Raw genomic sequence first — 12,636 nt, forward strand, 5'->3', positions numbered from 1 at the left:
AGCAACTAAAGAAGTCCAGACGCTTTTCTTTGCAAGCTCCTTTGACTACTATGACCTGGATGACTGAGAACCTTCACAGACATACACTATTTGTCTTTTTCTTAAACACACTAATAATTCAGCAACACCCATATTTATAAAGCTCAGAAGATAAAAACAAATGCAACAACACATGTTATATTTCATTCATAAACCTCTTCAGAAATATAGCTTTTTATCTTGTTTTTTATTGCAGCCTTGCTCTCTGTAGACCAACAGCACCCAGTGCAGTGCTGGGAGAACAGTGAACATCCCAGCATTGATGAGAACAGCTTGCACAAGAATGTATACTGTTTATTTTGAACAGGGTTCATACTTCTATGGAGAAGCGTGCTGGCATCTTGAGAATTATAACACATTTTCACAACTTTTTGCAGCTCAGATAAGTCATTTGTCTGCTTGTCAAAAATCAGTATGTCTGCTGAGATGCCACGTTCAAAGTGAGGAATTACTATTTATTCTTGTGACTGACTCATTCTTTCTAAATCTGAGTGGTTATCTTTATTTATTTGGACATTTACATTAAGGTGCAAGGCACACTAGCAGAACTAAAGCACGCAGGGAGCACTGCTACTTATTTACACTTGTTTCCCCTGAATTTTGGATAATTAAAAGGCTCCGTGGTTTATCTGTGTTTTAGCTAATTGGCCACACAGTTTACAGTGAATTTCATTAGCAAAAGAAACCACTTCAGTTGGGGTGGCGGGGTGGGCCATGAGGGGCTTGGAGGAAGGTGGTGATTAAGAGAGGGAGCTTATTTGCAGCGAGGGGGGTGGGGTACTTTTGCTTTAAACATTATACGGAGCTACTCAGCGTGTTGCCACCAGCATGTTTTAACCCAGTTTTATTTTACACAAACATACAGAAATAAACATGATGATTCTCTAATTAATCTGACTTACATACTGAAACACATAAAGGTGTAATGAACTGTGTTAACTTTTCCAAACAACACTTACACTGTCTAGCATAAAAACGCAAAAAATACACGCTAACAAAAAACAAAACAAGTGAGGGGTATTTCAAGCTCACCCTCTATAACAGAACAACTGCTTCACTAAGAGGCATTTATTAACCTTAAGTGTGTGGTGCTGATGCAGGGGATTTCTGCACCTGTGCAAAAACCTAGCCTGAAGCCAACAGAGTGTCCAACTGTTGCTGTTTTGACAGGGGCCATCCATAAACACACTGCGGTGAACTTCTTCCTTTGAAATGCGAACTAAATCAGACTGAAGACTAAGAGAACAACAAAAAGGAGGTACCTGTATAAATGCATCTGTCAGTTTGTATTAGAAGCTAGCCCCGGGACTGGAAAAAACAGTGTCTTGATTAGAGGACTAAACTGGTTTGAGAAACTCACACTATTATCTATGTGGGTCCAAATCCTAGGACTTCAGGCTCTCTAATCACCCAGAGGTGTCAATAACTACTGTAAATAAGTATTGCTGTTCAATCGTCACTTGTTCTTGTTGGGAAATTATCAAGAGAGGTGTGGATGTGGGAGGAATTCTACCAATTTGAATTATCTCATGATAGTTTGGCAAAATCCTTCCTACAGGGAAACAAATCCTTTTGATTTCTCTAAGACTCAGGAGTCCAGACTGATATCTAAACTCATCAGTATGACAATGCACTCCTCAAGACTCGACTATCTAAACTTTGGGGTAAAGTAAGACTATTTTCTTATTCAACTAATAACACAGCCATGTACAATAGCTTAAAGGCACACAGCTCTATTCACTTATCCTTGTGAAAGAATTCAAAAGACGTTTCACTGAGAAAACTCAGTCACTGTGTAAAAATGTGACACACGCAAAAACACAGATATAAAATACACTAAAGATTCCCCATAGTATAATATAAATAGCAGATTTTTAATTTCTTAGTCAGAGGACCATGTTATTTTTTTGTATGAAGACGCAACAGTGATGTTCTGTGATTATTGCACTCTGGGAAGTAAAAGGTTAAACTAAATATCAGTAGTTTGTGTTAAGTCATTGAATACAGTACACAGAGATGTACTGGGCATGTCAAGGTATTCATCAGGGTCCACTCTGGTCTCTCATCCTCCCCACCAAACCACCTCTCTACATCAATATTCTAGCATGCACAATCGCATCCTATTCTGTTTTATCATATTCAGCAGCAAAGTGCAGCATGCATGTGTGTGCACATCATAGCGATAGCCTCTCTGGTGAAATAGGGCTCTCTGGGGGCTTGTGTCTCAACTCTACAGCCTTTGTGAGCCCCCATTACTTCTGACAGATAGAGATCACAAAACTGCTGAACAAACACCCCATTCAGTAATTAGCATACATTACAGTAATGGAAAGAGAAAAATGTATCAGTAAAGCCAAATGAAGTGCTTCCACCAAGTTAGTTCTGGCTTCTTAGTCTTCGTTTTCCTCTTTGTCCTATGATTGAGATCTGGTGGCCATTTGAATGCACTGAAGTCAGTGTTAAGCTCAAGAAAGAAGTTGAATTGATCTTTGTGTCATGTTACCCTGCTAGAAAAAAATGATGACATTGTGGTCATAAGGGGATGCACATGATCAGCAACGACACTCAGGTAGGTGGTGGCATATTAAGGAATGATACCGGACGCTTAAATTCTCCCTTAAACTAGAGTAACAGAGGCAGGAGTTTACCAAAGCCAACAGGACCCAAGAGACAGTCCAGCACAAAGTAACAGGATGTAAGCTGCAAGCTGGGACAGCATAAACTGAGAGGCACAACCATGTAGCTTGAATAGTGTGCAGGAACATCTGTGCTGCATATGGACTAGAAGTCCCAAAGTACTAGAGGGAGACACCACAGAAGGTGGTCAAGAACATGGGCTGAAGTCCCATGAGACTTCAAGTTCCAGACTGACAAGCAGTTGCTGGCCAACCAAGCAGACACAGTGATGGTTGATAAAAAGCAGAGGACTGCAGTTGTGATAGATGTAGCAATTCCAGCTGACAGCAACATCAGAAAGAAGGCGCAAGAGAAAATTGAGAAGTACCAGAGCTGAAGAAACAACTGGAGCAGATGTGGAAGGTAAAAACCAAAGCCATTTCAGAGGTAATAGGACTATTAAGAGCTTTATCCCTCAAAATAGATGAGCAGCTCCAGCAGTCCAGTCCAGGCACAACATCAGAGGTCTTTTACTGGGAACAGCTAAGATATTGTGCAGACCCCTAAAACTCCCAGGTCTATGATAGAGGACCATTATTTCTATGTAACTTTGATTATACAGTCTGGAGCGGGGTATCATGTTGAAAAAGTCCATCTATTTACCTCTTTGTTTTACCTCTTTTTTTTATCAAGTTGTCACTACACTTTTTAAAACCCTGCATGGTTTTTTGCTAGTTAAAGATGAAAGACATACAGACTGGAACAGAAGCATATGTACTCACCTACACATCCAATGTAAATTACCTTCCCATTTTCTCTGCATCTCTCTCTAGCACACACACACAAGCACACACACACAAACGGAGTCTGACTAATTCATCACAGTGCCCAGCCGTCAAGACAACAGAGCTTCACTTAACTTTTTCAGGGTTGCTCAAGCATCAAATGCATGACTTTTAGATGTTGTTGTTCTTCCATCTGTCATGCTTCAAGGAACCAACATCCTTTTCTTTAATCCCAGCATAAAGTTTAAAAAGGTATGTTTCCCTTGATTGTGCTATCTTATGTACAGCAAAGGAAATGTCAACCCCCAAAATACGGCCCTGTATTTCACACTGTCACTGTTCCAACACTCGGCATTAAAGTGCCCCCTAAGCTCATAGTAAACGCTGGTACTACAAACTTCAGTGATTCAAGCAGTCTCCACTTTCAATCTCTCCTTATGGTCCATATGCATGTGGATTCATTCCATCACAATGCTCATTTACACAAAACAGTCCAAGATCTGATATCTGAGGAGATTTAATGTGGTAGCAAAATCTGAGAAAAGAGCTAAATTAACACAGACGCACACAGACACATACAGGCAAAGGTTTCCCTCTGTATCAGACCCCCGAAATCAATTCTCGGAATGAACAGTGCAAAACGTAATTTACTTCGACGTCCTGATAATATGCACTGTGCTACAATAAAACAACATATATATATATTTTATAAATCCTAACATGTTAACACAAAAGAATGCATGAAATACTGAAAATCACATCCTTCTTTATTCTCCCAGTTATTCGGGAAGTAACTTTATAATCAACGATGAATACAACACTGCAAAATAAAATATAAAATATAACCATGTCATTGTTCCAACCTTTACCAAAGTAAGACACAAAATCTGTTTTACTGCAGTAAATCTGTATGAGCGTCATTCCTAGGACCACAGCATGGTCAGGTAGGATGGGTAGGGGTGGGTGGGTGTGTGGGGTAGGGGTGATGTTTCAGGTCATGGCCAGCCAGTTTCTCTTTGCCATTCTCTGGGGAGGAACTCCAGACAGTGAAAAGGAACCATACTGCAGTACATCTACACTTCTCCATTTCCTCTCACTCAAGCCTCTAGTTCTCAACGGAGCCTGGGAATCAATACTGACATTGGGGGAAAGAGCAGCTTTCTTGCCTGCCTGCTCTGCTTCATATAGTAGCTGCCGCCAGGGAAGCCTCTGCATCAGTTTTTTCTTTTTTTAAATGTAAAAATGTAAATGTCCATCTCTGGTTTGAAGAGATTTTTAGGGACTATTGCTCTCGTCCCTCCAATTGTGCTGATTTAGCCTAAATAGATATCAGATAAAAGGAAGTAAAGATAATGTTATATGTTAACTTTTGTGTGAGCCCCTAGCATATGGAAACACCCACTCATGTTTTAAATTACTCGAGAGTAATCCTTTCTTTTCTTTACAACATTAGAGACAAACATAGGCTATCCTGCTGACTGCTTCACTGTGTTTTTCCCCATGAAAGGCACCTTAGCCTCAGGGTATTGACAACAGACTTGATTTTCACTATTGATCAAACCTATACAGTGAGAACCTTTCCTCTCAGAAAGGGCATTCAAGAAAGTGCAGAGACATGGCTAATTCAATTTGGGACTAGAGATGCTTGGGTGTAAGTGAAACACTCTGTTATCAAAACAGGAGAGGTGTCATGAGAAAAGAGTTCGTGGATGGCTGTGTGGAGAGGTTTGTGGTCGGCCAAAAGATGAAATCAGGAATAAGCGATAAGTTGGTATGAGGGGCCAGAGTCCCTATTAGAGGTCCCCAGGGGACAGGCAGCAGTGGCAGAGTGAAGTAAAAATAGCCACAGGCATGATTTCACTCTTGGGACCCAGGGAGGACTGAAGAGGGAGATCTGATCAGCGTCTCACAGCAAGGCAGCCAGATCCATTCCCCAAGTTCCCTAGGGTGCCACCTATCACACCAAGTGACTTAAACTGCTTACCACAGCCAGGCTGAACACAAACAGCACACACCTTTGCCACTGCTCGCTACAAAATAGGACAAAGAATGTCCTAATATCGCTCAAAGCGAATGTTGTTAGGGAGCAAATTTACGTCCAAACCTGTGTATTGTCTTGGAATGAACACAATAAAAAAAGGATATAGACATCTTTTCCACAAACTTATCTTGTTCATCGGCTGTTTTGGGGAAGTTTTCGATGTCATTCTCAAGCCTCTGAATGTGCCGTTCCATGTTGGTCAAACTGCTTTTTAAGATCTCAGCGGACACTGTGGAAAAGTGAAAACACACACAATAAGCTGGTTAGTATCAACAGTTGAGCGGGCTCTTGCTCCATATAGGAGTAACCCATGATGAAAACAACACATCCCTGAAAACGTTAAACATTTAAACAAACATATCTACCGCAGAGGGAGACCGATGTGACATACTGACTCCACATAATCCATCTGCGTATGGCCTAGAAAAGTGAGCACGAGTGGTAATATGTGTGCACATTGGGTGTGTGTGCCTGTCTGCAGTGGCTCATTAATCAGTCTGTAATCACTGCTTGCAGAGTTGCTGTGGAATCCACTATATTCAGATCAGGCCTTTCAAGTAGAGACTTCAAACAGCATGCAGTGTCTTAGGGGATCAAATGGGACAGGAGCATGGATGCAGTGGCATGTTTAGGTTCCTGTAAAGGGTTTAGTTTTATTGACACACAAATTCCAGTTTGCTCAAACTGAACATATGTCATGTTGGTTAAATGGTATTGCCCAGTTTGAGAAAGGAAAGAAAAATAGGCTGATCAGAAAGCCAGTAACTAACTTTCTTTAATATCAGAGGAATGAGGAGATGGTATAAAGAGCACATGACTAAAAGTATCTCTGTTTATTTGTTTTTGAGCTTCCTGTACACTGTAAGCCCCGAGCCTTTTGAGAACTAAAAGAGAAACAGTTGACAAAAATACTGTACTGTATTGAGAAGAAACATCTTTGTATAGGAGTAGTTAGAAGTGAAGCTGGTAGTGAACCTACGTGAAAGAGGGTTTGTGGGTCAGCTAAACATGGGTTTATTTTACTTTCTGAGGATATGTAAGTTGAAGCTACATTCATAAAGTCACTGACTGGACTTGCACAACAGGAAAGGACACGAGGTCACAAGAACCTCTGGGATTCTTCATCTTAAGAGTGTCAGCTTTCATTCCAGTCTAGCTTTGATTTTTCACAATGTTGACTAAACACAAGCAGATGAAACTACCTACTCGGCAGAGTAACATGTATCCTGCTGATTAACAGGTCTTGCCAGCTGATATCTTATAGGTTATATGTTATTTGAATGGGCCATCCAGTTCTACTTTGCATGAACTCATTATTATTTGTTTCAAGTACAGATTGAATACAACAACCCAGGACAACTTTTAATATTTGGCACCACTTTGACATCTGCTGAGTGTTTACATCCTTTTGTCTGTAACTGAAGAGAAACAGAAAGCTGTGGCAGGTCTCACTGACATAAGGGTCAACCTTGTCTTGCTTTACATCAGTTCCACAGCTCGAGTTTGTCCTCTCTCATTTTCTGACAATAAAATTGGATAGCAATATTTTGGATCGCATGCACTATACTGTCTGACACAAACACAAAGGGTATCTAAGCTGCATTTCCATTAGAACACACACCCATACACAGAAATTGCCTATTGTGATTGGTCTAGAAGCAATGCAGTGAGAGTGATGGGTGAGGTCACTGTCATTATTAGACTTTTCAGCTAGCTAGCTGGGTAGACTGGGAGACTCACAATCCCTCCTTCTCAATTCTGGTAGAACTGACTCCTGGGAATGACACTGAGAAGACCACACTATCACATAGTCTGTTTCTCGACTGATAGGGCCCCTGAGATCCACATGTGCTTGTCACTTTGATCTCAGACTTACTAATGGTGAAAAAGGAAAGCGAGCAGTGGACAGATGAAGCAAGAGGCAAAACAATTAAATTCACATCAAGCCACTGGGAATGCGTTTGTCATTTGTTATGGCTTATGATAGTTTTTTTGTGGATTGAGTGACAGTACTGACTAATGGCTTGGCTGAAAAACTGATCATAGGAACCAAGCATAGTGTTTTTTATGAGATCAAGAGAGGGGTCATAGGAATTCAAAACAGAAACGTTAACATGGGAAGTAAACCAGATGGGAAACAAGTGAAACCCAGCTACATAACAGATTACTTGCATACATGCATTTAGCATTAAATTTGTAGCTGTAGGCCACTTTATACTTTTCATAAATTTGTATATGTAAGTAGAAAATCCAGCATTGATTCTTATGGGATGTCATTAGCTACAGTGATACCTTCTGTACGCTGAATACATGTTCCAAGTGGATGAGTGGAGAAATAAAGAGGGCAGGTAGGTATATATCATACACACAGAAGCGAGGGATGAGTGATGTGTGGCGATGTAGGAAGAAAAGAGAAAGTAAAGAAAAGACAAAAGCCATTTTAAAGCGACGCTCTAAGCTGTATGAATTACAGAGTGAGGGGAAAACTGCGAACGACATCCTTAATTTATTGACATGAGCTCGGTAAAACTGGCCATTGCGGCATTAGTCATTCCTCAGAACAAAAGGCAGACAAAACGTATTTCATCGCGTTTTGCCTTGTTTCCCTCAAATAAACTGCCAGGGAAAAATACTGTGTAGCTCACGATACCAAATCAACCGCTATAATGCGAAGATGTCAACCTTCTATTCAGTCATCTGTTGAGGGGAGCAATTTTCATTTTGATTTATTGACAAATAATACCAATCATTCAACTAATGCTCTTGCAATGCTGCCAAAAGTTACAAAGGAAATAGAGATTTATTTTGAACATCGCTGCCAACGCAGCATAAAAGATCAAGTTTTAAATAATCTAAAGACTTATGAAAACAAAGACAAATGCAACATAAATCCTTAAGAGAAGGTCATTGATAAATACATTTATTCCTTTAGCAAAGTAAGTGTATGTTGGAGAGGATATGACACAGGGAAAAGGGACACACAGAAAGGATGCACAAACACAGACTGCATAAAAGCATTTTTCAATTTTATATGTTGATTAGGTTTAAAAATGATCTCTTAATTAAAATATATCTCAAAAACTAATGACAATCCGATTGTTCAGTCTGACGTCACTAGCTGTGTCTGGGCCTAAACTCCGCTGCAGCTCCATATATCAAACGATCACTATGGCATTACTGAGAGTTGAAAAACTGTCTAAAGTCTTTCCTCTTTAATAAAATGATCAGCGTTCTGCTCTACCAGGTGTAACAATTGAGTTTAACTAACAGGCATCCATGAAAACGGAATTTATGACATTTAACGGAGTTAGAAGTTAGCAGGAAGTTAGCTCGCTAGCTTCTATCTAAATACAATATAGCATGTCCTGACTGCGGGGTTTTAGAAACAAATTAAAACGTACAGCTCTGCTATCACTTCCAACATAAATGAAGACAGAAAACTAAACAGCAGTGACGTTTGTAGGGTTACTGAAGTTTGGCTAGCTGGTATATAATGATGTGCTACGTGACCGCTAGCGACACAGCTATGTTAGCATAATATAAACAAGCTAACTTTTTTTCCACTCGATAAAAGTTAGCGTGAGTGTTCTCGGTGGTCAGGAACAAATGTAATCGCATGGCAGGATGCTGTAAAAGGACCAAACTTCAGCCAGGAGAACAACTGAGATAATCCATCCACAATACGAGGTTAGTCATTCATATACTGCTGCATGGGCTGGGCTGTAGCTACATCCTAAGGTTTTAAAAACTGAGCTTAAATAAATGATTAGCGGTAATAAAAGCCGAGGGAGGTCAACAGTGATCGCTGACTGTTTTAGGAGCTTTTTGAGATTAAATAGAAGAAAATACAAAACATTAAACATGTTAACAACACAAAAGCCATATTAAACGCAGACTACTTTAGACCTGGAAGTAGGATTCGTCACGTCATCACTTAATAATCGGATGAGTATAAAACACTAAAAAGTCAAATGTTATATTGGATCAATTTAACTGAAATTCATGTTGCAGGGAGGAATGAAAGTTTAAAAAAAATGGGTGCCTTTCTTTACAGTGACAGCCGAAGCTATTCTCATTTGAATCAACTTGTTTTTCCATTGCATTAATTCTCTGTGAATATTTGAAATCTGCAAGTCTAAGAGGTACAGTAGTGGCTAGTATAATAGCACTTCATATGTGGAAAAATATTCCAGCCTCTGGAGATTATAGGCGTTAAATTCTTCGAGAATCCAAAACAGTTTTAGGCACGCTTGCATTTTTACCCACGCAAAGCTCTCACCATTTCATTGACTATGCAACATGTAAAGACAGGATGACCTTCAGTAAACTCTTCACATGACCAGCTACACATAATATGTGCTGAAAGGTATATTCATCACATCAGAGTAAAATTGGTTATTGATCAGCGCAATACTACCAGTCAAGACAATGACTGATTGTGTGTGTTTCTGAGTAGGTGTTGTACACATTAGTGCTACTTCAAATACCTCTACTTTAACATGACAAAGAATTTTCCTTTATCTTTTTCTTTAGTCTCGGTGGCACCTGAAAGCAAATAAGAGATGAAGTGGGAGACAGACTATTGTACAGCAGAGGAAAGCTACAAGAGGATAAACACAACTGCATGTGTTTCCTTTTCAGGAGGAATCAAAGCAGCTCAGGTTGCAGTACTGAAAGTGATAGTGTTGCTGTGACAACATAGTCACATTGTTCTTTCTGATTACCTTGAATCATGTACTCCTAAAAACAGCAGGCAGGTGAAAGCCGCAAATGAGTAAATTTAATGGACAGCATAAAGTTGGAGCTCAGGATTACCTGTAAATATTAGGGTACAATTTGAAACCATTGGAAATGATAATCTACCTTTGGTATGGTTTCCCGTTGTTTACTAGAACAAAAGATAGCTTCTTTAGTGATCTATTCATGTGTGAACAATTAAAACACCAGTTTGTTGAATTATTTAGATGCATCGTATGGATAAACGATATTATTACTTTCACTCAGAGGGCAGGAAGTAGCACAGTGTGCAAAAATAGTCACAGCTGTAATTTTCCATCAATCTTACACTAATTGTTTGCACATAAAAGGATGAAACCTTCTTGCTTTTGCTCTATTTCCTCTTTTAATTTGCATTTTCCTTAAAGCATTCATGCAGAAAAACTGTTACCATAATGAAGGATTTGTTTGCCTGATTGTAATTGATGACCCCCTGAAGAGTAAAATCAGAAGGTTTAAATTCGTAACGGTTAATCTGTAAATCCTTGCTATGATCACTTCTGAACAGAGGCCTCAGATGTTAAGCCTGGAGTCGCTACAACCACCACTCTCTCCCCATCCTGGAAAAAAACACAGCTAAATTTTGCAGTGTCACCATATCCAATATTCTTAAGCTACCAGATCAATCAAAAATAGAGAAGGAGAGATATGAACGTTAAACCAAGAAGAATAAAACATGACTGCATAATTTTTTAATTATGACATTTGAATGGAAGTATGGGCTGCAGCCAATCGGAAACGTACAGCCAGGCACCAAAAAACACACACTTTACTGTTCCTCCCGATCTAGAAGCAGGGCTTGTTTGCAATGGGGGTCATGTCTATGAGACTTTATTGCTTTTGGCAGCCATCAGAGCTACAGCCCAGTGCCAGATCTCTGGAGGAATTACAAATGGAGTCAATTACAATATATTTTGATGCATGGGAAAGTTTAGACATTGACCTGGGGTGATGACAATTCCCTGGGAAGTGCTGAAGAAATCAGTCAGGGTGATGTGTTGCTGCTATATGTAAGTCTATGCCCTCTGCAATAAAAAGAATGAGGATCTCAAAGGGGTACAATGGTTTACCTCTTCTCTCCTGACAGCCAGCAACCTAAATGCACCTGAAGATGGTAATTTCTCTTTGTCAACACGTGTTTTTCTTTGATATTGTTATGATACGTTTCTTGTGACATGCCAACAACAGAAAATTATGAGTTAGGAATATACAGCTGGACGGTTAGGGTAACTGATTTTAAGGCAAGGTGTATGAAAAACACCAATGGAAGCTGAGTTACCGTAGCTTGAAGAGGCAAGCATGTGTTCTATCTTTCATGCATGTTTGCACTCATGTTAGGCTGACTAGGTTATCCAAATAAGTGTGCTGTTGGGTAAGTAGCAGAATAAGTAAAACCTCAGCTATGTTCTCATGCTGATGCTTCAGTCACACTTACAAGTACAACTACTAATTAATTACAATAACAAATGCCTGAATGCCTTTTAAAGTATGTATTTATGCCACAATTCATCACAATACCACAGTTTGGCTGACGCTGAATTGGAAGCACACACACAAAAGGAAATGCACACATGTATAACTTCAAAATAATAATGAAGGAAATGACTAACTTAAAATACATCAAACAGGACTGCATTCACAGTAAGATGGATATGGATATGACTTGGTGTGGCATACCAAGTCATCATGATAGCCTGCAGAGGTTGAGTCTTGCCTCTAACCTCATTCACAACTTCAAAGTTGCACCTTATCACATGGCTAAAGGTAATTCACCTGACACCTCTAAAGGGAAACACTTAACTTGCTATTTCTACATCCAAGACACCAAAACCTTACTTCAGTTATTAACTGACCTGAAATCTATAAATATATTTCTTCACAGCAATGCACTATAGTTCAGAATCAGAGAACTTTTGCAAAAAAAAGAAAGAAAGAAAAAAGAAGAGAGAGCTGGAAAAAAAAACTTAGGGAAAGAAAAAAACAGATTCAAACTGAACCAACAACAAAATCCCAGCTTTTAAATATTTAACACTGAATATAACAATGTCAATTAATATGCAGTAGCTGCAAGCACCAATTACCAGGGCGTATGCCCAAGGGTGTGTTCGTGCTCGTGCGCCCCTGAACACACATCTTCTAATACAGTTAATCTTAAAAGAAAGATCAACTGCATCAGCACAAGAGCAAAGGAAAACTGCTGGATTCTAGTAAATATGTGATACACTACACATGATGCAAGAAGTACAAAATATGCTTTGTGCCGAGTTCAGGTTAACACTTTTTTCAATTGCAATAAAAATATGTCTGATTTCTACATATAGTAATAGTAATAATCTGTGGGACAATATTGCTGCTATTTAACTAGTTTACATTCAGTCT

The 12,636-nt window shown here is 39.4% G+C and overlaps 1 protein-coding gene across 10 annotated transcripts in view; it reads right to left on the reverse strand.

The window, feature by feature from the left end:
• Positions 1–12,636, reverse strand: part of diaph2 (diaphanous-related formin 2) — a 370,107-nt gene that overhangs the window by 99,906 nt on the left and 257,565 nt on the right. For all 10 annotated transcript variants that reach the window (XM_080308461.1, XM_080308483.1, XM_080308468.1 and 7 more), the window contains one exon: positions 5,586–5,710. In XM_080308461.1, the coding sequence (XP_080164587.1) occupies positions 5,586–5,710 (125 nt within the window). The remainder of the gene's footprint in view (positions 1–5,585; positions 5,711–12,636) is intronic.

This window comes from Astatotilapia calliptera, chromosome 2, assembly GCF_964374335.1.
Source record: "Astatotilapia calliptera chromosome 2, fAstCal68.1, whole genome shotgun sequence".
In the NCBI taxonomy this organism is placed as follows: domain Eukaryota; kingdom Metazoa; phylum Chordata; class Actinopteri; order Cichliformes; family Cichlidae; genus Astatotilapia; species Astatotilapia calliptera.